Source organism: Amblyomma americanum, chromosome 3 (assembly GCF_052857255.1).
Source record: "Amblyomma americanum isolate KBUSLIRL-KWMA chromosome 3, ASM5285725v1, whole genome shotgun sequence".
NCBI classification, from domain to species: domain Eukaryota; kingdom Metazoa; phylum Arthropoda; class Arachnida; order Ixodida; family Ixodidae; genus Amblyomma; species Amblyomma americanum.
Genome location: NC_135499.1, coordinates 84,240,621 through 84,267,092, shown reverse-complemented (window position 1 = coordinate 84,267,092; position 26,472 = coordinate 84,240,621). Strand labels below are relative to the sequence as shown.

At 47.9% G+C, this 26,472-nt stretch overlaps 1 protein-coding gene across 1 annotated transcript in view; it reads left to right on the top strand.

The window, feature by feature from the left end:
- The first annotated feature begins 478 nt into the window (after positions 1 to 478).
- LOC144123868 (alcohol dehydrogenase [acceptor]-like) overlaps positions 479 to 26,472 on the top strand; it is a 90,724-nt gene continuing 64,730 nt past the window's right edge. The window contains exons 1-2 of the mRNA XM_077656594.1: positions 479 to 605; positions 21,381 to 21,583. Coding sequence (XP_077512720.1) covers positions 479 to 605; positions 21,381 to 21,583 — 330 coding nt within the window. The remainder of the gene's footprint in view (positions 606 to 21,380; positions 21,584 to 26,472) is intronic.

Below are 26,472 nucleotides of genomic sequence, written 5' to 3'. Positions count from 1 at the left end.
ACAAATTCCCCTGTTGTTGCAGCGAAGGAGACTGCTAAACTGTACCGACTTCGGCCGGTTTGGTCTTTCTCTTTTTAGATCATCGGTCGGAAATATAAGACAGCAATGTGTGCGTCGCACATAGACTTGTCCGGAAGTGTTATAGTTAGGAGAATAGAACTGTAGAAAGCTCGTCATTTATAATCGGACGTCACACAGACGTTTGTGCCTATACCACGCAGCTCTTTAAAGCGTCTCTTCCATTGACACTTGCAGGAATTAAAATATAAAAACGAATAAAACACAATATACAACTGTCGGGTTTTCGCCACGATTTGAATGGCTCGACACCGGATGTCTTTTATGCCGCCATTAAAATTCAGCGCCGCTATTAAAGTTTACTGCTACATTCAAAGAAAACGTTGCCTGCCACTCGCCTAAAAACTGGAATAGATGCATCAGCTGCAGATGCATCTATTCCTGGTCAGATTCAGTTGCAATGCACCTAGTCCCAAATATCTTGCTCATCTTTCTGAATATTGTAACAGTGCTAGTCATCTTTGAATTACCGGACCCGATTCTGTACGATACTCTCATCTTGGAAAAGGATTACGATTACATTGTAGGTAAGTCAATCGTTCAGAAGCGCAAAGTTGTTTTAACACACCTCGATTCCGTAGCACGCAACTTCGCTTCTGCATTATGGATTAACCACAATTAAAGAGTGCAGTAACCTTGAAAGCAGTCTGGCAGCAATTTTATACTCGCCCCCCTTCAGGATCTAAACGACTGCTCAGCGAACATTGAGCATGCGCAGTTTCAATAACTGATCCCACACTAAATAAATGTAGTCAGCAGGAACTAAAAACGCAAGTACCGCAATTTAAAACTGGGCTATCTGCAGATACGCGAGTTTCGAAGCTTTCCGCAAGCACCATGCTGTTCCCAAGTTAAATACTAACTCAATGAAGTTCTTAATGGTTGATTTTTCAAGGTACGTCACCCAGAGGTAACCTAATATTTTTTTTATATAATTTATAAGGGTACCGAAGCACAGGCGCAGTCTGACGGAAACAATAGAAATAAAGAAGGGTTGGTCAAAAAGCAAAGCTGAACAATTGGCACTAGCAAAATGAAATTTTTAGGAGTAATAATTGGCGCTCGATACTCTAATTCATACCTAAATTTTATTCCCTTTTTTCACGTCAGCCATTATGGATGATCAATGTAACACCCTACAATGCCAGCGTGCAGTGATGGAATTCTTCCACAACTCCGCAAAAAACTTAGAAATATCATTTCGGTGCAAGCTCTTGGCAATCTATGGGCCCCACAAAATGCATCGAAAAAATGCGTTCCGACGGCTTACATTTTTGAACGTGATGATTTTAAACTCCAAACCCTTCCATGGTCATGTACGTAGGTAGACCTTCAAATGCCACAACGAATTGGAATACAGAAAAATTTGTGCGCACTTGGTCCCAATGCTCTTGACAAGGGAGAGGGTGCAAATCATGAGCAGTGCTTGTGATGATAGGCAAATTTTGGAGGAGCTTTTCCACAACACTTTCATCAAATAATCCGATCTTAGAGGGCTATGAAATTTTATCTGTTTGCATTATTTTAGACTTATCTGCACGGCAAACAGGTTTGAAAGGATTCCGTGTTCATTGTGCATGTGAAAGAGGTTGTAATGACAAACATCAAGAGATTCACGAACGCATCAACGTGTAAAAAAAAATCACTGCCATGCAGTGATTGAGATGCACAAAATATTCAGTAGTATTTCCAAAGAACCAGCGCTTCAGTCCCCCTACCAACAATATTTAGTTTCTGTGGTGCTCACCATTACCGAGTTACACTTCATTGTGCGTTACTTTTTGAACAGCCCTTGTTGTATTGTGTCGTAGTGGTGACTGCAGTTCGGAGAGCAGGAAGACACCGAAAATGGCTTCTAAACAAAAGTTCATTTGGGGTGACGCGCCTGCAAAGAACTGAGTGACTCGGCGGCGGCGTAGCAACAAGCGTGCTCGGCGGTCGTCGAACAGAATGTCCGCCGCTCTCGGCCGCGCTCAATTTAAACCTCATAGTGAACTTTTGAGCTACAGCGTGCAATGTTACTGCAACATTCAGGAACAATGTAGAATAGGCTGCACCTGGATGCGATCAACGGAGATAACTCTGGTCGCATCTTGCATCCCAAACAAAGCGATAAATTGGTGTGCGGGAACCTAGACGAATGAACAAACCATACAAAGCTTCGCGGTATTACTGCTTTCTGGAAGAAGAATCCAGAAGATGGCTTGAAACAAATTAGGTGACTAGAAAAAAGTAACACGGACTCTGCTCAATAAACACCGAGAGACGAAACACAGTGTTCCTTAGAACGCATAATAGGGCTTTAGACGCACGACATGGACACTTATGGTCGTACGCGGAGTCGCTGAATTGCAATCATATCCTCAGGGACGACTTCATAGTCAAGATTGCCTACCCAACTAAGAACCTTGTAAGGAGCAAAATAGCAGCGCAAAAGTTTTTCATACAATCGCGACAGGCGGTCGGCGTCAGAGTGCTTGCGTCCGGACTTGTAAACGACGGTGACGTCAAGCTCCAGCACGTGTCGGCTCCATCGAGTGAGGCGGCTGGAAGGGCATTTCCACTGGCCAGCCAGCACAGTGCGGGTCGATCGCCAACAACCTAGGACGGTCGTCCGTCCAAGTAAGGTAGGAATTTCATCATTGCCCCGATGATGGCAAGCCACTGCCTCTGAGTTGCAGAATAGTTAACCTCGGCGTTTGACAGGGAACGGCTAGCGTATTCGATTACTTTCTCCTGTCCTTTGCATTTCTGAACGAGGACGGCGCCTAGGCCCAGGCTGCTTGCGTCTGTATGAATTTCACTCTCGGTGCTTTCATCAAAGCGTACCGGGATTGTTGGGGACTGTAAACAACGCTGAAGTCATTGGAAGGCTTCTGCTTGCGGCGCTTACCATTTAAATGCCACTCCTGCCTTTGTAAGTTGGGTCATGAGGCTAAGCGATGCGGGAAAAGTTCTTGACAAATCGTCGGTAATACGCGCACAGTCCGAGGAATCTGCGCGGAGCTTTCTTACCGGCCGACGGTGGAAACACTGCGATGAAGCGGTTTCCTGTGGGCCTGGGCGTACTCCCTCCTTGAAAACGATTTCCTAGAAACCGCCGCTCTTCATAGGCAAAGTGGCACTTCTCTCCTTTCGACTTGATTGCCCCTGGTGCTGTTCGAAGCCTTTTCAGGTGTTCTTCATAGTTCGATGCGAAGACAACGACGTCATCTAAATATACCAGACAAATTTGCCACTTCAGGACTCCCAGCACTCTATCCATTCCTCGCTGAAACGTCACTGGTGCTGAACAGAGACCAAATGGCATCACCTTGACCACGAAAAGCCAGTCCGTAGTGATGAATGCGGTCTCCCTGTGCTCGCTTTCATCGACCTAAATTTTCGAATAGCCGCTCTTAAGGCCCATCGATGAGAAACACTTAGCGTTACAGAGCCGGTCCAGTGTGCCGTCAAAAAGGAGGAAATAGATGTCGTTGTTTGTTATGTAGTTAATGAGGCGGTAATCGAAGTGAACTGTCTTTCTCACTAGAACAACCAGTGTCACCCAGGGGTTCTTTGATCGCTGAATGGCGTCGTCGCGAAGCATATGGTCCGCTTGGCTCCGGATGGCTGGTTGTTTTCTCGGCGACACACGGTAGGGGGTCTCGCGGAAAGGTCGGGCGTGCTATTCGGCTTCAGTGTAATGCTTGGCAATCGGCGTTCTTCGACCTCCGGCAATGACAAGAAGCACTCACTGTAGCCTCGAAGCAGGTTTGCGGATAAGGTCTTGTTTTTTTCGGGGCACAGCTTCGTTTATGTCGAAGACGTGCTTGTGACCTTCCTTATGTGAATATTCTGGGAGTCGATCGTAGGGAGCGAAGGAGTCGCGAATGCCGGATAGTTCATGGTTGAATGCAATCGTCGTTCCTTTGATAACGTGCGGGATTCTTCGCTTAAGTTCGTCAGCAGCACTTGAGCTTGGCCATTGCTGAAATGCGCAATGCCCCTTGTGATGCCGATTCCTCACTTTAGAAGCACCTGCGTTTTCGTCTAGATGAGAGCATTCATTTTTTTGAAGCGATGTTTATTGCCTCAGGGCATAAAAACTATGAAATGAGAGATGAGCAAGATGCTTAAATAAATGAAAAAAGCTGGGCTGATCGGAAGAAATCAAGAAGTGAACAATGACATGGACCCTGTGTCCAGGCATTATAGGAATCCCGATTGTCAGGTGAGAGACCAACTGCCGCCAGGTGCCGGATTCTCGTCGGCTTCAGCGCCGGGCAGTCCCACAACAGGTGGTGGATATCCGCCTCACAGTCTCTGATCTTGCAGTCTGGACACCCGGGTCGGGGATATAAATCTTTGAAATACGGCCACTTGCGTGTCAAAGCTAGAGTTAGGGCAACACTGACCCGTATCCTCCGAAGCGCAATCTCCTCTACACAGGTAAGACCACGGGGGAGGGTTACCGAACACGGAGGGATTAGTGCACGTGTGCGGCGCCGGAGGTGTTCCTTTCTTGTTAAAAGGAGGGTGGTGTCATCCAGAGCGAGGACTCGAGGCAAAGACGAGAATTCATGTTCTTGGCATCTGTGGTACCTCTGGGGTGGGATGCTCACTTGCTCATCCAGGACACTCCGGGAAACAAGCCGCTTCATGATTGTCATCGAATAGATGGCTTCGTCCATCGAAAGCGTCATGAGCTTGGATTGAAGGTTGATGACCGCCTGATTTTGTTTGTGGGAGTTTAACGTCCTAAAGCAACTCAGGCTTTGCGGGATTCCGTAATGAAGGGGGGCAGAAATTTCGATTACCTGGTGTTTTTAACATGCACTTACAACGCAGACTACACCAGCCTCCAGAATTTCGCCTCCATCGAAATTCGACCGCCGTGGCCGGGATCGAACCCGCGTCTTTCGTTTCAGCAGCCGAGCTTCATAACGACTCATCCAGCGCGGCGGCTTCATGACCGCCTGATGTTGGTTTAGTAAACCATGCCCACTATGACGTGGCGGGAACATTACTGTATCATTATGCAGTGCGTATTTGTAGGCCATCCTAAGTGAAATTTAACAGAGTATACTGAGGGGCCAGTTGGTCAGACATATTATAAACAAAAACGTAGCATATGGACGGGACGAAGAAGGGCAAGGACAGGACGGTTGCTACACTTACAACTGAATAGAATGAGACGGTAAACCACACCCCATCCCAGAGCAATAACGCGCATGCGCATGACTTAAAACAAGGTGAAAGCAAACTGATAATCTTAAAACGTGTGGAAAAAGAGCAAAAAAGAAACGAGAAAGAGCGATAGATGATAAAAGGTGCTAAGAAAACTCAAGTGCGTTTTAAAAACTTCAGTTCCTTCTCCATCAGATACACAGATGGGGTACTAATGCACGTGCCTTCACTGTAAGTCGAAATTTCCTGGGCTTCTAAGAGTTCCCTAGCCGATAGGTCTTTACCATGCCCGACAGTATTAGTACGATTAAGCAGGGGAAAACAACCATTGCACTTCTTGCAATGCTCTGCTACGTGTTCCTCAGTTTGTTGGCGAAGTAGTTGCATTGGGTGAAGTGTCACCCCTGTGCTTTGTGAAATTTTACTGGTTACGTTTGGACGATTGCTTTAGTCTCAGTTGAGTGACGAGCACGTTGTGCGTATTTTTAGATATATCGATGATTTTCTTGTTGTCCTCAAATTATCTCCTAGAGATGACTTGTTGTTAGTAGCAGACTCGATCCTAACTCCTTTCAAAGGGATCATGAATTTATTGAACATCTCCACTGAACTACCGGCTCATGATTCCATTCAGTTTTTAGATATTCAAATGTATTTTAATACTGGTGTGAAAATTTGCTCGGCTCACGAACCTCGATCCAAAAAAGCGCTTCTGCCTTGCGACTATTCCCCTTCGAAGCTTATGAAGCGAAGCATAGCAGCTACGTGTTTTAGGTCAGCACTTCTATAGTCACGCCCTCACAGAGTGGGAAAAAGTTTTGACATTCAGGTCCAGAGACTTTAGGAAGCAGGCATCCCTGCCGATTTTCTTGTGGCAGTTGCAGAGGCTCTCAGGACGAAACTGCTAAAAGAAAAACAAGAGCTCCTGTTACGACATATCACACCAGGTGTACAAAAGAAAAGGAAGTTTGAGGTTATGCCATACGTACACAGGCCCTCCCACAACTTGAAAAGAGTGGCAGCGAAATTTGGGGTTGTAGTGTTTTCTACGCCCCTCAAGCTGGCAATGTTTGCTTTAGCAGATCGAGAGAGAGAAAGAGAACCAGGTTGTGGAACAAAACATATAAAACTGCATGTCTCATGCGCAACAGATATTCTTTATCAGTTCCCTCTCCATTGTCGGTCTGCGTACATTGGGTAGACGGGGAGGTGTATAAACGTGAGGCTGGGCGAACATGCCTCTTCACTTCGCCAACAAACTGGGGAACATGTACAAGAGCATTGCAATAAGTGCAATGGTTGTTTTCCCCTGCTTAATCGTACTGAGATTGTAGGGCGTGGTAAAGACCAATTGGCCAGGGAAATTTTGGAAGCCCAGAAAATATCGATATGCAGGGAAGGCACGTGGATTAGTACTCCATCTTTGGATCTGATGGAGAATGAATTGAAGTTTTTAAATCGCACATGAGTTTTTTTGCACCTTTTATCATCTACCGCTGTTTCTCTTTTCTTTTTTGCTCGTTTTCCTCACGTTTTAAGATTACCAGTTTATTTTTACCTTGTTTTAAGTCATGGGCATGCGTGTTGTTGCTCTGGGATGGGGCGTGGTTTACCGTCTCATTCTATTCAGTTGTAAGTGTAGCAAACGTCCTGTTTTCGCCCTTCTTCGTCCCGTCCATATGCTACGTTTTTGTTTATAATACATTCTAAGTGGTCGTGGCGTTCCTCAGCTATATGGTGAATGCTCTATTTAACACATAATAGGTAGCTCATATATCTACCAGAACGATAACTGCGTGGCCGTCTACAGGCGACTCCAAAACCGGATATCCTGGCTCTTGGCCTGCACGTCGTCCTTGGCGTTGGTGAAGACGCCGTCGAATATATGGATCATCGTTAGGGCGTCTTGTGAGTGTTTTTCTGGGAGGCGTCCTTTAAACTTCGGTTCGCATCGTGGTGGAGGTTGTCATTGTATGCGGCGTCGGCGTTTCGGGGGCAGCCTCTTCAGACGGCGTGGTAGTTGGGGGATCTTCTTTCGCTTCTTCTGTCGCTTCTTTCACCTCCAGAGGTTGCTGCCCTTAGTTTATCCTACTTGCTCAGAGACTTTCCTTGTACCTCTGCTGCGAAGCTGCGGCGTTGCGACGCAAAACGCGAGGATGACGGCGATGGTGAGTGTGAGAAGCGCTTTGGCCCATATTCCTGTCGACGCAGATACTCGCTGATTTCTTGCGGACGTTTGCCGAAGCGCGGTGTTGGAGCGTCAACGGCAAAGACATCAAGAGCTTTACGCCGGTATGGGCAGTGACGAAGAATATGACCGGCTTCACCGCAACGGAAGCACAGAGGGCGTTTGTGTGAAGTCCTCCAGTCACCGCATTTCCTGGGACTTGAGCGGTGTTCGTTGGCTGGGCGGGTGGGAACATGAAGCGGCGTTCGGCAACAGCTGATTCACGTCGAAGAGGCTGCCTTAGAGTGTCATTGGAGCTTAGTGCTGCGTACTGCAGTGGAGTAGGTCAAAGTTGGAGCTTCAGCTCAGACGTCGATGACGGGGAGCCAAGCGCATGCTCCACTTCTTCGGGGACGATTTCCTCCAGGGTCTCTACTTGAGGCTGTTTCGAAGATGGTAACAGGTGACGGAGCTCTTGCCGCACAACATCGTGGATATCATCCCGCAGGTTGCCTCCGAATGTTGTGCCATCCGAGAGAGTAGTTTCGGTCACTTGGAGCTGTTGAGGGAAATTACGGGCTCGTGATTTCAAGGTTTGCTCTGAGGTGGCTGATTCACTGGTCAATACAGCGACCGTCTTCGGTGGATTAAGGGTAAGACCACTGAAATGTCTCTCTAACACAACCCATCAAAAGCTCAACCTTATTCTCATCCGTCATCTCTGGATCGACACGTCGAAAAAGGCGCTTCATGTTTTTTACGTATGTCGTTATTGTCTGATTTGGGTTCTGGATGCGAGACTGTAGAGCCAGTTAGGCTCTTCATTTCCGGACGATGCTTGTGAATGCCTTCAGGAACTCTCGCCTGAATGATTCCAAAGTCACCAGAGAAGTGTCCTGGTTCTCGAACCAAATTCAGGCTGGTCATTCCAGGGCGAAGAAAAGGTGGCTTACTTTCGGTTGGTGATTTCAACTGCTGAACACGGCGGCATGGTCAAACTGTTCCACCCAATCTTCTGGATCCTTGCCCAGTGAACCGCTGGACGTTCGCCGCAGTCGGAGCTCGTGCAGAAGAATGGGGGCGGTTGTCGTAGGCATGGTTGACGCCGGAATTGAGCATTCCTTCCTTACTCGCGTGCGGTCCGGTAGTAGTTCGCACTCAGGTGAACGCCTCTGGAGGCCACGGGAGATTCGTACTTCGTCTTCGGTTGAGACGGCTTCTGCGGCTTTCTCCGGGTAGCTTGGGCGACTCCCAGAGGTGCAGGGCGACAGGAACACCCGTTAACACCTCCACCAGATTTAACAGAGTGGAGACTGCAGTCTGAAGAGCAGGAAGACAGCAAAACAAATTTATTTATTTGGGCTACTTGCGGCAACAAAGAACATAATTACTCAGCGGCATAGCATCAAGCGTACTCGGTGGTCGACGACCAGAATGCCCGCCGCTTTAGGCCGTGCTCAATTTAGACCTGATAGCGAACTTCTGAGATACGACGTGCAAAGTTACTCCAACATTCTGGAACAACGTAAAATCGGCTCCGCCTGGATTCCATCAATCGAGATAAATCTGGTCGCCAAGCTTACAGGTTCAAATGCTTTTATGACTGAAGATGTAAGCGCGCCTACAAGGTGCGACTGAAAAAATCTTGAGGAATTTGAGAATCACACTGCGCCTAGCGCACTTTTTAACTTGAGTCATGCAGTGAACAGGAAAGGTTACTCCCGCTGCTCTCCATGCTATAGCATACATGAACAGGCTACTCGCTCCTTGATTACAACGCCATGAGTCCTTCTGATGTTTCGAGCTAGCGGACCGACACCCTAGTTTTTTTCACCAATATACGCACAGTTCGCCATCGCGGTGACGTTTCCTAAGCCGTCGACGCCGCATCCGATTACAGAACCTGGCCGAATGTTACTTTAGAAAGCACTGCAATGTTCACCACGCAAAGTGCTCCGCATTTCCTTGCAATCGCAAAAACACGCATGAGAGGAGTCTCAGAGCATGCGAATAGCATTTACATTCACGTTCCGTCTGTACTCGAGATTGCATGCAAAGCACTATTAACTAATAAAAAATAAAATTATGCACGTTTTATCTTTCGCCCTCTACTCCTCTTTTTTTGCAGTGAACATAAGATGCGCGGAGTGTTTTCTAGGTATCAGATACTTTTAGCAATGCGCGTACCGCTACCACTTACGGAATACCGCCCCCCCCCCCTCCACCAAGCATGCGCTCGTTGGTCCCGAAGTGGCAGGCGGGCACGCTGTTGAGGAGAATGTGGCGTCATCTGGCGCCCTCAGGGCGACCTGCGCATGTACAATGGTGGGGTGCGGTAGACGATAAGCGGTAGCGGTACGCGCTATGCTAAAGGTTTCTATCAACTAGCTTTGCACACCGCGAGACACAGTTAACTGCTGCTCTCAGTTCTCAAACTTCGAAAACATTACTTTCGACTTTTGTTTAACTCAGCTATAATCAACCAGTACTCTAGCCTCACGAGTGCAGTTTCATATGCTAAACTTGTCAACCACAGCCTCTGATATTGTCCCTAATATTGTCTATCGGCTATAACCTACACCCCTTTACTCGACGTTAGTCGAACTTGCTCCAGCCATCTTATAACAATGCGAAAGTAATATATGATTATGCTAAGAGGAATTATTCAGCAAACAATAACGTGGTTCACGACCTCATCACGAATTTCTGGCAATCACTGGTGGTGGTGGTGAAAAGCCTTTAATGAAAGAAAGAGGTGGGGCTCTCTAAAGAGCCCCGCAGTGGGTGGAGTCCTTATTCCGGGACCCCATTGGTCGAAGCCGCCAGCTTAGCCCTCTTGACCAAAGCCTTTCGGGCCGGAAGGTCCGAACAGCCAAGCAGGGCCGCCTCCCATTCCTCTCTGGTAGGATTAGGGTGGGGGGAGAGATCTGAGTTGCGCTGGCAGGCCCAAATCATGTGGCAGGTGTCAGCGACCTCCCCCCCACAGTGTCTGCACCTGCCAGTGAACGCGGGATCGAAGTGTTTTAGTACTACAGGGCACAACATTCTGTTCGTGAATAATCGGATTAGAACGGCTTCGTTTGATTTCCACAATCCCTTTGCAGGGGCCGGGTAGAGGCGATGCCTATCCTTATAATAGGATGTGATAGCTTTGAAGGAGAGTAAGCAGCTACCTTCAGATTCCAGGTGCTCATGAGCCAATGGGAACGCCAGGTGAATGAGTGCTCGTGCCGCCGCGTCTGCAGCTTCGTTTCCTGCTAGGCCCTGGTGGCCTGGAGTCCAAACCAGGCAGCGGGAAGTATGATCGGTATCCCGGCTGCAGTTCCTTAGTATTCGTTAAGCTAGTAGAGTTATCCAGCATAATTGCGACATGCCAAACGCGAGACTGTTATTGCTTTTTATTTTGAATCAGAAGCAGCTAGGGCGATGGCAACCTCTTCAGCTTGTGTTGTGGCTGGGGCTCGAAAGGAGAGCCTATCCGCCTGTATTTCTTGATGTATGACCGCGGCCGTGTACCGCCCCCCGTGGGTCGGCCCAGCTACATCTACGTAAAAGACACCATGTTTGTTGCCATAGTGGTGCGCTAAGGCCCTAGCCTGACGACGACCACTATGATCCTCCTTGTCCATCTTAGCGGGGAGGAGTCGAACTCTGACGACGCGTCTCCAAAGTTCGGGCACTCGGACCCGCTCCTGAATGTGAAAATCTGGTTGGATGTGAAAACGGGCTAGCAAGTGCCGACCCGACTTCGTTTGGGCTAGCCTCGTGCATTGATTTGTGAGATGGGATTCCTTGAGCTCCTGAAAAGTGTTTACCACTCTCAATGCAAGAAGTCTCGCATTTGAGGTGGACACAGGAATGTCAAGCGCCCTCTTCATCATTTTGCGGAGTATTACCTCAACTTTGTCTTCGTCGTGTTCCCGCAAGTGTAGATAAGGCACCGAATAGAGGATTCGGCTGATTACGAAAGCATGGGCCAGTCGCACGGCATCCCTGCTTCGTAAATCCCTTCTCTTGTTGGAGACGCGACGGACCACACGGCCTACTTGGTCTCCAACTTTGCGGAGTTTGTGCAATGTGGTGTCTACTCTTCATTGGTTATGGATGAAGAGCCAGAGTATTCGAATCTCTCGTGTATGGGGCCAATTGTTAAGGAGAGATGTATTTGGGTTGTGTCCTTAGGAGATGCCCTAAGGTGCACAAATTCAGACTTGTTGGGTGCGCATTGGAGACCACAGTGCCTTCCATAGTGATCCACTACGTGAGCGGCTTTTTGCAGGCATTCTTCCATGCGGACTAAGTTTCCCTCTGTGGCCCATATCGCAATATCATCGGCATACAGCACATGCCGTACGCCTTCGATACCATTCAACTGGTCCGGGAGATGGAGCATCGCCAAATTAAAGAGTAGGGGGATAGCACCGCGCCTTGTGGTGTCCCCCCCGTACCCATTTGATATGGACCAAATTCTGCCTCTTGGATTCTGATTAGTGCGGCTCGATTGGTCAGGAAGTCTTTGACACACCTGAAAGTGTTGCGGCCACAGTTGGTTTCATTGAGGTGTGTCAGTATGACGCTGTGTTTGATGTTGTCGAAGGCTCCTTTCAAGTCCAAGGCCAGGACGACCTTGTCATTATGTGGGTGTTCGACTGGTTGTATTATGTCTCTGTTGAATTGGAGGAGTACGTCCTGTGCCGACTTATGCGGGAGAAAGGCGAACATACTGTCTGGAAATGTGTTTCGTTGTTCCAAGTATTCGGAGAGCCTATCGCGCACCATGGTTTCCACCAGCTTGCCCATACACGAGGTGAGCGAGATAGGCCTCAAGTTGTCTGTGTTGATTTCCTTTCCCGCCTTGGGGATGAAGGTTACGAGAGGTGTTTTCCAATCAAGGGGGAGCGGGTTCTCGCCCGTCCGTATAGTGCTGATGTATTTCAGAAGGGCGTCATACGCCTGGTCAAGGAAATTAGCCAGCAGCTTAACTGTGCCTTGTCCCGTCCAGGCGCAGTGCCTCTCCTCATTTTGGTCAGGGCTGCCTTAAGATAAAATAATTGGAACGATTGGTCCAACTCATGATTATCTTTGCCTGCGTAAAGATACTCCTGACCGCGAGGGTCCTGATTGCAGCAGAGATACTTGTCCCTGAGTGTCTCTGCAAGTTGTGTTGTGCTGTCCTTGAAATTATGGAGTGCTCGTTGTAAGTGGCGCTGTGTTTCGCCCCGGGTCTGCGCAGGGTCTATAAGGCGGCGGAAAAGCCTCCAAGTGTTCTTGCCGGAAATCTATCTGGCAGCCGTATTACAGCGATCTATCCAGTTGGCGTCAGCAAGCTGGGAGGCATACTGAGCTGCTTTGTGAGTGAGATCTAGGATGCGCTTCTTGAGTATTCTGTTATGTTTCTGTCTTTTCCAACGTTTGGTGAGGCTGCAGCGGGCTTCCCAGATGTGTAGTAGATGGTTTTCTACTGCCGGGCAGTCTTCCGTGGTCTGAATCTGTGTTTCGTGTTGCTTTAGTGTTGTCATAAGTGTTTGGGCCTAATTATCGTATCCATCTTTAATCAGGTTGGCTGAGGGCAGGGACTTTCTGAAAGCCTGCCAGTCTGGGAGTCGAGCTTGTGTGAGCGACCTTTTGAGGGGCCGCGTGTGAATAAGTGTGTTAATGATGCAATGGTCACTGCCTAGTGTCTCTTCCGTGTTGTTCCATTCCACATGTTGGGTGTGTTTCGAAAGTGTGAGATCAAGACACGTGTCCCGAGTCACAGAGTTTTCCATTCGTGTGGGATGCGCTGGGTAGGTCTGGAGGATGATGCCTAGCGTAGAGATAAGCTCCGCTAGCTTTCTGCCTCTCGCCTCCCCTTTTTTTTAGCCCCATAATTGGCTGGCGGCATTGAAATCTCCCACAATCAAAAATGGGTCCCGACCTGCTATCTTCAGTGCCCGGCTGAAGATATCTGCGAAAGTAATATGTTGGAGCTTGGGCGGACAGTATATGTTCAATATGTGTACAGCGGGGTCAGAGAGTCGCAGAGGTAAAACGGTGACCACAGTGTAAGAGTATGTTATCTCTATGTCGAGATCTGCCTCCTGTGCTGTGTACGACTTATGAACAAGAATACAGGTTGATGGGTCGCGCTGAAAAGTGTTGTATCCAGAAATTTTGGCCAATTCCCCAGGTTCTTGAAGCGCGACAATGGCGGCGTGAAAGTCCAATGTTTCAAGGTAAAGGCGTAGGTGTGCTCGTTTCGCGCGGTTGCGAATGCCTCTACAATTCCATTGTATTATGCCCAAAGGCTCCTGTTTTATTTTACGAGGTGTCCGCTTAGTGCCCTAAGCCATGATGAAGGCTAGAGGCTGGCTGGCTCACCCCAGCCACTGCGCTGGGTCCCTGCATGGTAGCTAGCGGTTTATCCTGATTTTCTTCCTCAATAGTTTCGTGGCAAATTTTGGATGAGCGGCCTACTTTACTTACGTGTCCTGCCCGCCAAAGCAATTTTGGGTTAGCCTGCATCCAGGCTTCAATGTTTTTGGTGACTTGCTGCGTAGCGGACACAGTCAGTTGCTGAGTAATGGTTGTTAATAGCTGCTGCATTTGTGTTTGGATGACTTGTGTAATAATCCCCGGCAGTTGGGTCATATGATCGGCCACATTTTGCTCAATATCCTTGATGCGGCTTTCCAGATTTGCAGTGAGCGGAGCACCTGACAACGGAGCGACGCTCGAGCACGCAGACGCCGTCCTCCATTGTTTCCGAGAAAGGTGGCTCGTCCCTAGCGTTTTTTAGTGCTTCAATTTGCATTCTAGCTGAGCGTTCTGGTTTTTGAGAAACGCTAGCTCTTTTCTCAGCTCAAGTTCGAGGGGGGAAGGGGAGAGAGAGGAAATAGAGGCGACGCCCGCCCAGCTGCTTACCTTTGATTTTGAAGTTGGGCTGTTGCCAAGGGGGGGGGGGGGGGGGGGAATCTCCGGCTTAGAAAGCTGGCGGTTTGATACCGGTCCCAGATTTCGCCTTTTTCGAAGCGGGAGGTGGTTGTTTCCTGCTGCCTTGTTTCCTGGCAGCTTGGCCGGACTTGCCCGTCTTGTTCCCAGGGGACTTGCTTGACTTGTTTGGTTGTTCCCCTTGGTGCTGCTGGGCTAGCGGTCTCGGTCGTTGGAGAAGCCGAAACTTGCCCTTGCAGTCAGCGGAGCCAGTCAGGTGGGCTTGCCCCCAGATCACGCAGCATAGGGTACAGTCATGTTCGTTTAGACCCTGCTCGGAGGCGCCTACATGTTGCCCGCAAACTCCACACCTTCCGATCTCCGGGTGTGGGAAGCTGTCAACCCGGTGGCCGATGGTCCCGCAGCGGAAGCATGCAGAGATCGTCCGTTTGTATTCGAGCACAAGTGTGCATTCACAATTGTAGTGCACGTAGCGCGGCACCTTGCGGTCCACAAAGGTGAGCACCACTAGATTTGATTTTCCCAGTTTGCGCACATACCCGCCGCGTTGGCTCAGTGGTTAGGGCGCTCGACTACTGATGCGGAGTTCCCGGGCTGGAACCCGACCGCGGCGGCTGCGTTTTTATGGAGGAAAAACGCTAAGGCGCCCGTGTGCTGTGCGATGTCAGTGCACGTTAAAGATCCCCAGGTGGTCGAAATTATTCCGGAGCCCTCCACTACGGCACCTCTTCTTCCTTTCTTCTTTCACTCCCTCCTTTATCCCTTCCCTTACGGCGCTGTTCAGGTGTCCAACGATATATGAGCCAGATACTGCGCCATTTCCTTTCCTCAAAAACCAATTATTAGCCAATTGCGCACAATGGCTATCTCACCTTCGCGCCCCTTAACCTTGTTCTTGAGAATAGCCGTCGTCTCATCAGCCCGCACCCCGATCACTCCTCGGCACACGTAACATTAAGCTTCACGTGACCCCGAAATGAATGGGAGTCCGCTCCGGTTTTGAGGTCAAAGTATTTAGTCAGCTTATTGGCTGCTTCGACGTTTTGGGTCCCACAAACGACGAGGTTCTGGGTCCAGACTGCCCATATGCTGAGCGCGGCGCCAGCGTCTCCTCCCACGTACTGAGCAATAGCCGCTCCCAACTCGCCGTGCTGGGAAATTGCCTTGAGGTCCATGGTTTGCCTTGGCTTGAGAACCACGATTATATCTCCTGAGCTCATTTTTGGCGTCTGTCTCGGGCGCCATAAAGCAGTCTTGTTATCCAGTGGCAGCGCAGCGCGATCGCTGCCGGAGAAGAGGCGGCCGGTGCGCCCAGCTTCCTGTGTTTGCTTGAGCGACGCCATCGTGGTACCGTCCTTGGATGTCTTGGAACGCTGGGTCCGCTTACGCATAGAAATCAGCGTAAAGAGTCCTTCATCTTCAATCGGTGGAGACCTGTCTTCGGGTTGTTGAATATCGATTTCAGCCCACGCCATTGCAGTGGGATCGTAGCCGCGATGAGTAGTGGTCGCCTTAGCATTCTGCGGCATGGCGATGATGAAAAAATTTCATAGAACAGCCAGTTTCGGGCCTACCTTCTCAAGACCAGGACCAGCAGGTTCCTCTCGATGTTGGGAAGGTGATAGTGACGGTTTCGGTGGGGTCACACGAAAACTTCCGCGGTTCCTGGGGAAAATAACAGGAGCCGATACGCCGTACGTCTGGTCGCTTCGCGCGCTCGCAGCGCCCCCAATCACTGGCAGAAGACACCTAGATAGCAATATATCTGCTGAGAAAACGTTTTGCGAGCCGGTGGACTTATATTGTCACGGGCGCTGACCAATTCGTTCATGACGCAAAAGCCGCTCACCACCTTGCTTGACTACGGATTCGACAGCTGCAGAAAACTGACGTCCGGCGTTACAACCTCTGCCACAGGAAGGCGGTTCACAAACTCGGCGAGCACGTCTGGGTATGGAGCCCAATAGGTTTGCGCGGGCGCTCTGGAAAGCTTCTGCGCCGCTACTTCGGCCCTTACGAGGTGCTACATCAATTCAGCGAGCTGAACTCTGAAGGGTTGCAGCAAGGAGTTGCCCGCTCTTCTCGACCACCCAAGTCTGATGTTGTCCACGTTTCTCGCATCAAACCGTATCACACCCGTTAGCCCCTGCCGGGGTTCACATTCAGTTCCGACGCCACACGCGCCTTCACAATTTCAGTGCCTCCATACTGTTTTTCATACTTGCCGTAGGCACCGAGGCGATGCCTCTTGAAAGGAGGGGGGCAATGCCGCACTGCATGGATGGATGGATGGACTGACTGACTGACTGACTGACTGACTGACTGACTGACTGACTGACTGACTGACTGACTGACTGACTGACTGACTGACTGACTGACTGACTGAGGGACGAACGGACGGACGGACGATTGGATGGATGGATGGATGGATGGATGGATGGATGGATGGATGGATGGATGGATGGATGGATGGATGGATGGATGGATGGATGGATGGATGGATGGATGGATGGATGGATGGATGGATGGACGGACGGACGGACGGACGGACGGACGGATGGATGGATGGATGGATGTATGTATGTAAGTATGTATGTATGTATGTATGTATGTATGTATGTATGTATGTATGTATGTATGTATGTATGTATGTATGTATGTATGTATGTATGTATGTATGTACGCACGCACGCACGCACGCACGCACGTACGTACTTACGTACGTACGTACGTACGTATGTATGGATGGATGGATGGATGGATGGATGGATGGATGGATGGATGGATGGATGGATGGATGGATGGATGGATGGATGGATGGATGGATGGATGGATGGATGGATGGATGGATGGATGGATGGATGGATGGATGGATGGATGGATGGATGGATGGATGGATGGATGGATGGATGGATGGATGGATGGATGGATGGATGGATGGATGGATGGATGGATGGATGGATGGATGGATAAGGCTGAACCTTTTAAATAGGGCGGTGGCTCAAGCCACCTAGCCATGACTTATGAAATTTTACTCTTGTCTTGATTTTAGCCACCAATCAGATACCGTCGCTTGGTTACTTCTACCCGCTTAAAATCTACTTTCACTTCACCGTCCCTAAACCCTAACGCCTTGGATAAATCAGTCCCGCTGCATTCCACTGCAGGGTGAAGCCCTTTACAGAAAAGTATCAGGTGCTGAGCCGTTTCTTGCTCCTCTCCGCACGCAATGCACGTGTCTATCTCGTGGTACCTGACTCTATATGTCTTAGTCCGCAAAACTCCTGGCCTGGCCTCAAACAACAAAGAGCTTCCCCTAAAATTATCATAGACATTTTCTTTGGCAATTTCCTGCTTAAATATGCTGTATGTTCCCAGTGCCGATTTCGTAAGCATCCCTGTTTTCCACAAAGCTCTCACTTTTTCTTTAACCTTTTCTTAACCGATAATTGCTATTTGCCTTCTAATGCTGTCCAGATATTTCCTTGTCAATTTTCAAGTTGCATTTTTAATATCGTGTCAACATTCCTTAGGTACACGTATCTGAACACTTTCTAAGCCCACTGCTTTTCCCCCAATTTTCTCAACCGCTTCTCAAATGCTGGCTTACTGCTAGCTTTTCTGCTCTCAAACGACGCCCATCCCATGTCACCCTGTACCGCCTGATTTGGTGTATTGTCATGTCTTCCCAAAGCCAGCCTCCCTACGTCGCGTTTTTTTTTTTCATTTCTAACCTTGCTTGAACATCTGGTCTCATGCACAGGAGCGCATTACCGAAAGTCAGGCTAGGAACCATCACGTCTTTCTCGATCCCGCTTACCACTTCATACCTATTGTAATTCCACAGTGCCCTATTTTACATGACGTCTGCATTCCTACTAGCTTTATTCATTACATATTTTTCATGCTCTGGCAGGTACTCAGCACCGTTATTTATCCACACCCCAAGAGACTTGTACTTATCCACTACTTCTAGCGTGAACTCTTGTATTCTATGCAGCCGCCCTCATCAGTAAATATCAGACTGCAGATTTTTCCTTACGAAAATTGAAACCTAAACTATCTCCCTCTGTACCACATATGTCTATCAACTTCTGTAAATCTTCCTTGTTGTCAGCCATTAGCACTAAATCATCCGCGTATATTAGTCCCGGTAATGACTGTTTAATCCATTCCCCTTGCTTGATAAAAGAAGGGTTGAAGCCTAGTCCTCTCCTCTCTATCTTGGTCTCCAACCCTTGCATGTACAACATGAACAACAAAGGAGACAGAGGACATCCTTGCCTAAGCCACCGCTGTATCTCTACAGGCTCTGATATATATTTTGTTCTTATTTTATAAGCATTCTGTTACCTTTATACATATCTTTCAAAAGTTAATTGCTCCATCTTCAACATCCAATGTGCGTGTATGTCCCACAAATACACTTGAATAACGTTGTCGTAGGCGCCCCTAATAACCAGAATTGCTAGCCATATGCGCCTGTGTTCCTTTTCAGCAATCTCTTACACTGCGTCAATGAAAACCGATTGTCCTCCAACCTCCTTTGTTTCAGGAGCCCATTTTGTAGCTCCCCTAGCACCCCCTCGTTCTCCACCCAGGCCTTCAATCTGTCCTTTATAATCTGGATCACCACCCTGTAAACCACAGATGTCACTGTTATGGGACGGTAGTTACGTCAGCTTTGTCCCCCTTTTCCTTATATATCATGTTCACTCTATTTAATCGCCATTCATCGGGGACTTTGCCATCCACTATCATTTTATTCACTACCTGTATTAATATTTGCTTGGATTTTGATGCTATCTTCTTTATTAACATAATCGGAATACCATCTGGTCCTGTTGAGGTGCCACTAGGAACCTTCTTCTCTGCCCTTTCCCACTCTCTTTGCTCAAGTGAAGCAATTGCCGTAACTGGTCTATCCTTCGGTAAATTATGTGCAACATTTCTTTTCCTTGTTCCTATCGTCGTTCCTATGTGTTTCATTGCTTCATCCCCTTTTAGTCGATACCCTGATCTACAACAATAAATGTTTGCTCTAGCCTAATCTTATTACTCATTGCATTTAGATGTTTCCAGAATTTTTTAGCTGCTTTTCTATCCTTTTTATTTACTTTTGACATCCATTGGGCACCCTTTCTTCTAATTTTCTCATTCATCACATGAGATGCTTCCCTTCTTCACTTTATGAAGGTATCCCCTTTTCTGTCTACATCAACTTGTGGTTCCTCCCTCTTCTTGGAATATTTGTGTTCCCTGGACACTTCCAGACGTTTCTCTATCGCCCTTTTGAGCTCATCATCCCACCAACTCTTACGTTTGAGTCTTTTCCCTTTTGGCTTTACTCGCACCTTAGGTAGCTCTAGCTCAAGTATTCGAGTTAATTTGGTATAAATCCATTCTGTTTCATTATCCTAAAAAATTACTTTCTCAATTTGTTTGGCTCCTGCTTCCATTTGCTTTTATGAGTAAAACTTCCTGTCTGATTGTTCATCTCGCTTCAGTCCTACATTGGTCACATTCAGTCCTACATTGCTCACATTCTGTGAGCGCCGCAATGCGGCGTAGCGGCATGACTTGGCTCGTGACGACGGTGCAAGGGTACCGTGCTCGTGATGCAGCCAGGAAGACGACGCTTCCGCTCCGGTGCGCGCTGCTGGTCTACTTGGACGTTCAATTAAAAAGCTCCTTTTGAGTCGCGCTACGTTTGTGAGGATTTGAACTAATGGCCACTTTTCATGCTACAATCACCCTTTAAAATATGCGGGAAACAATAAAACAACGCTTCCGTAAAACTAACCCTTCTGAAAAGCCTGAGCACTCGTCAGCACTGCAAAAAATTGTGAACAGTTACGAAAATCATTGAATCATTCTAAATATTAGTAGTTTTTGTAGCCCCCGCTGTGGCTGAGTGGTTATGGCGCTCGGCTGCTAGCCGAAAGACCCGGGTTCGATCCCGCCCGCGGTGGTCGAATTTCGATGGAGGCGAAATTCTAGAAGCCTGTGTTCTGTCCGGCGTCAGTGCATGTTAAAGAACCCCAGTTGGTCGAAATTTCCGGAGCCCTTCACTACGGCGTCTCTCATTGCCTGAGTCGTTTTGGGACGATAAATCCCCATAAACCAAACCAAAAGTTTTGTGGGAATGACAGCGCTTATAACAAGCAAGCCGGAACGTTTTGTAGCTCTGTTAATGAACGCGAGTAGCAATTATATCTCTTTACTTAGTCAAACCCTAGTCCAAGCACTGACGGCGTTAACATCCTTAACGAGACATGCAGTGCAGATTTTTGAAGTACCCTAATTGACCTTGCGGAAATTAGAGGTTATGCATGCAATTTTAACAATCCAAGGTATCCTATCACATTTAGTTAAAGCCGAATTATCAAAATAATTGTCAGTTTGAAAATCTCATCATCTTAATTGTGGTACCGGCAACGCTGACATGAAAGTTTCGAAGGACACTGAAGTGTGCTCTGCAATATTCTTACTGAAGTTGAGCAGTCGCTTGAAGCCGGAAGTATGCGTGACAAATGGAAACTGGATGAAGTGATCACTCTCTAACAGTCTGCTTACATTCTCTTTTCATTATGTTCGCGTATGTTTAACTAGAATTTCCTGTAAAATGAATGGGGCATATAATGTTGTTTTTTTCATTTAACATGCTATCTTGACACCTTTTCTTTCTTTGCGCATACGCAACATGGCTTAAAGAAGATATCTATTTATTATCTTTTAGTAACAGAATTTATCTCATTCTTGGTCAAAGCTTCAAGGTCGATGAAATAGCCACCCAGCCTTGGTTTCGCGTTTGGCGTAATAATTTAGTGGCACGTCTCTCTATAAACACCGGGTATGTTACCACTCAAACAGCGTGGAAAAGGTTTCCTCTTAAAATTCTGGTAAAACCGCGCTCTCCAATAACAACATTCAATAAACTGATGAGAAAGGTTCTGTTTCTCGCCTGATAAGTATTTGTTTTTTTTTTGCTGTTTTGTAGATGCCGGCCTATAGTGATTTCTAATCGTGATTCCAGTGGGCGCAGGCTCCGCGGGGTGCGTCGTCGCCAATCGGTTGTCGGCGGACGGCAAAGCAAAAGTGCTCCTCATCGAAGCTGGAGGTCTCGAGGACGTTGCTGCACGGGTTCCATTGTTCTCGGTTTTGCTGCAGCGCACAGACGTCGATTGGGACTACACTAGCGAGCCGCAGCAAGACGCAAGCTTGTCACTGGATGGTCGTGTGAGTTTTTCTGCAACAGGAATGGCGCACTGTCTGTGCTTACGAAACACACTTAACGAGAGGAACTTTTTCTTACACTGGGACTCGGGGAAAACCGTTTATGCACATAAGATTGGCAGGAGAGTTTGGGAAGGAGCAAATGTGGGAAACTTTAAGGAGCTCAGCTTGTCAGTGGATAAGCGGATTCAAGGTGATCTGACAGAGCCATCAGGAGAATATGGACTACGCAAGACCTCTCATGAGCGGTGTTTTTAGCTTAGGTCTCCGAGCGCGGCAAAATGAAATGTACATTCCAAAGGATTAAGATTTAGCTCTAGGGTAGCTGGATGGGAGTGGGTGGGGGAGTAACACGGAATGAAGTTTGTAGATTTCTGAGGCAATCGGTCACGGCAGGTGATAGGCAAGCCTATAGAGAGATTAATGTTGAGTTCTTCTATGGCTAATGATTTAAACCTGACTAAGAACGATGTAAGCTGAATGGAAGCCAGAGTCAAAAGTAAGTCATTTCCTAAACAATAATAAAACGAACATATGATAGACAACGCACAAGAAGACCTGAAGCGAGCTACTTTTGCTCGTATGTCTCCTAGGCGAAACTGCAATAACTACTTGAGTTCACAGATAATAACTAGGTCTTTGCATTAATAAAATGCATAAAAAGGAAACTTTTCCAGTGCAAAGCTAGATAACAATTTTTTTTAAACATATTCTCTCCCGTAAGTATATACTGTGTGCTGAGTAGCAAACATGGAATCCAAGTTAAGCGATTTGCTGCGCGTCTTCTGGCATTCAAAACGGAACGTTTCCAAAAGACCGCTCTGGACATTCCATGAAAAATCTGAAGCGTGTGTTCGTAGAGTAACTGAAAATTCGCCGTCCGCAATCATTTATTCGTCTCTTTGAAAACAACGGCCCTTTTGAACAGAGGCCTACAAACACCTTTGGCTAAGTGTCAGTGTTGTAGCAGTAGTACTAGTTGGCCTAAACTGAAAAGGTAACGAAGGTTAACACACGGTGAGTGGTTATCGCTAAGGAAGGAGAAGGAGGGTAGCACTGACATCGCTCATGGTGTCATTAGAACTCTCCGCGCTGACGTACTAAATCCGAACCCAGTTGCAACATCTGCGACATCATAATTATTCTCCATCAATACTCATTTCACTACCACAGCGGCTTTTAGAAAGATCTGCATATACCTATTTTCGCAATCAGCCACTGGCCCAGTACCTCGAACATATCTGCCATTGCTGTTCAAGTCACAAGAGTTTCTTCATGGCCATCAAACACTGTTCGAGAAGTGCTACATGAAAAGTATGGGCGTCAAAAAGTGAAAAGAGTGGCCTTTAGGTGTTCGCACACGCATGTCGCTTTCAAATTCTTCACGTCCATATAACTAGTAAAAAAAATACCGCGACAATTGTCGCTAAATCAGGGGTTACGCAGTGGTAACCGTCCCGTAAGTTTTGTCATGATCGTTCGACTCATTGTACTGATTTTTGGTTTTCCGTCCTTAAGGTAATACCACTGCTGGAATATATTTAGGAAATAAATTGAACTCATCTGAACGATAGAGTGACAGTATTTTTGGCGTGTGGAACCTGTGCTGTCCAGATAGCGCTTGTACTGGACGACCGCGCAGGTAAACCTGAAAACCGCAAGTGTTTGGTGTTACTAGGGATATGAGGCAGCACTATGCGTGACGAGGTGCGCATGACGAGATAACTCACAGTGTTACCATCCTGGCAGACTGAAAGGTGGTGAGGAAACGAAGTGCGTTCTGTCGCCTCCTCTGTGGACACCAATCCACTTTGCATGGCGAGGAATGAATCAGGCCGAAATGCCAGAGAGAGAAGCGAACGGAACTAGAGGCTCTGTCAGATGTACTCACTCCAAGAGGCTTTTTAGCCCTGTAAGTTAGCTTTTTGACACTTCTGGAAGAGACTAAACACCAGAAAGTTGGGCACACAAGCTACTGGCATCGTGGAGAGACTTTAGCACTGACAATGTAGACTGAGGCACCCTGCATGTCCTTGAAGAAATCTCAGAGGACTTTGCATTTGTTTCGTAGACTGCAGTGACAAAACCCACTTGTGAAGAATTAGTTCTTTGGTCTCATTATATGTTTCGCCATGCTGGACATCCTTGTAAAGTTGGAATTTAGGTGTGTAACATAAAGGCATTTCTTCATTATTTTACCTCGAATGTCCCATTTCAAGCGCCGTCCCTCTGATGTGACGCCGATCTTTTGTAGCTACACTGGCTACACCAGGGTAGCCAGCGTAGCGTGACTCCAATTATTTTTTCCTGTGTAGAAAATTATAGCCGCACCCACCTCCACACACACTTATCTTTTACGCAGAGGATAGTACCAGCGCTACATTTTCTGCGCTGCTTTTTTCGGAGTTGAACGCTAGTGGACGAAAAAGGAAAGCGGGCGTTTCAAATGCATGACATAATTTTCAAGCCGCAGATGGTGCTATGGAGAAGGGTTGCTGCCTTATTATTCCTGAAACTGCCGTCCTCTGGGCAATAGAAAAGACGTAGCGCGAATTCGCGCGTTGCACACAGCGGCAAGATTATACCCTACGAAAGTAAAATCGCCACTCTATTTAAAGTGCGTATTTAAGGCATCTGTACGTTACAAGGCTTGTCGATTAGATGCTGTGCGTTGGGTGCCTTGTTGCTGTTCGTGCTGAGTGACCCACGTAAAATAAGTAACCCTCAGGACATGTGTCGTCGTCTGCATGGTCAAGTTTGTTAACCTGGAGGCGTAGGCTCCATCGAGGGAGGTGCACAGAGGGGTCCTTCAAATTGGCAAGCCAGCACTGTGCATGGTGAACGCTGATGACTACCTTTAATTGTCGTCCGTACAAGTAGGGACGGGACTGACGTAGCTAAGATGATGGCAAGGCACTCCAGTCTCGGTCGTCGAATAGTTATCCTCAGCTTTCGACAGAGAACGGCTGGCTTACGCGATTACCTTTTGCAGATGTCACTATTGTCACTTTTTTGAACAAGGACGGCAACAAGGCCAACGCAGTGTGTGTCGTACGATTTTGATTGACAGCCTTTGCATCAACGTGATAGGAGACCAGATGGGACTGTAAACGATGCTGGAGTTTCTTGAAGGCTTCTGTTCGCGGCGCTTTGCGCTTAACTGCCCGTCTGCCTTTGTCAATTGGGTCGCAGGCTCGGCGAAGTGCGAAAAATTCTCGACAAATCGTCGGTAATAGGTGCACAGTCCGCCAAATATGCGCACAGCTTTTTTTGACCTACGGTGGAAACTGCAATAGCAGCCATTTTCTCTGGGTCTGGGCGCACATCCTCTTTGCTTACAATATGGGCTAGAAACAGAAGTTTTTTGTAGGGGCACTGCCATTTTTCTTGTTTCAAGGTTAGACCGGATGACTTGATTGCCTCCAGGACCATTTGAAGCCTTTTTTGGGTGGTTATCAAAGTTCGAGGCAAACATAACGACGTCATGTATATATACTAGGCAGAATTGCCACTTAAGACCTGCCAGCACCGTATCCATTACTCCCTGAAATTTCGGTGGTGCGGAACACAGACCAAAAGCTCTCATCTTGAAAACAATGAGGCCATCCGGAGTGATGAACGCAATCTTCTCACGATCTCTTTCATCGACCTCAATTTGCTACCAGCCGCTCTTGTGGTCTATCGATGAGAAATACTTGGCGTTACAGAGATGCTCCAGTGTGTCGCCGATGCGGGGAAAAAATGGATATCTATCTTTGGAATGTTCTTGAAACGGTGGTAATCGACACAAAATCAAAATGCGCCTTCTTTTTTCCTCACCACCACAAACGGTACCGCCCAGGGGCACTTCGATAGGCGAATTATGTCATCCCAAATAATTTCTTCAGCTATGTTCGAATGTCTTGCCGATCTCGCGGCAAGATACGGTAGAGACATTGGCGGAGATGTCGGGCTGGCAGGTCGGTTACAATGCGATGTTTGGCAATAGGCGCTAGCCGCACCGTCGGCGATGACGAGAAGCACTCGCTGTAGCTTCAAAGCAGATTGTGGATCTGATCTTGTCTGTTCCGTGGTAGGCCTTGGTTTATGTCGAAGGTGCGCTTGTGATCTTTCTTAGGTTAATGTATGGGACTCGGTCGGAGAAGGCGAAGGCGTCGTGAACTTTGGATAGGTGGCCAAAGAAAGGAATCGTCGCTGCTTTGTTAACATGCCGGTATTCTTCGCTGAAGTTCCTCAGCAGCACTTCACCTTCGCCATTGCGGAAGTGTGCAGTGCCTTTGGCGATGCCGATTCCTCGCTGTAGGAGCAACCCCGTGTTCCCTTCGATGAGAAAGCACATGTTCTTGGCATACGCGGCCCCCAGTGTGACCAAGATGCTTGATCTGTATGAAACGCTGACTGCATCATGCAGAGCACGCAGGGCAGCCGATTTTCCATGGTTTTTATCGAAGGAATGGCTTCGTCCGTCGAGAGCGTGGCGAAATTAGATCGAAGGTTGATGATCGCCTGACGTTTATTTAGAAAAATCATATCCAATATGACGTCGCGGGAACATTACTGTAACACTACGAAGCTCGCAGGATAGGTATGTCCCTTGACAGTCACAAGCGCTGTGCATCGTGGCGATGGCGTAATGGGATGGGCTTCTGCGGTGCGAATCTTCGGGCCTTCCCAAGCTGTCGTACTCTCTAAAGTTGCACAGTGAGTGGTCATCACCGAATATTCGGCTCGCATGTCGACTAGTGCAGTAACTATCTGGCCGTCGATAGCCACTTCTGAGTCGGATTTCCTGGCTGTTGCGTTGCATGTCATCCTCTGTGTCAGTCACAGCTTCTTCGGGTATATGAATGAAGGGTAGGGCGTGTCCTCGCGGATGTTCTGGCTGGCGGCGT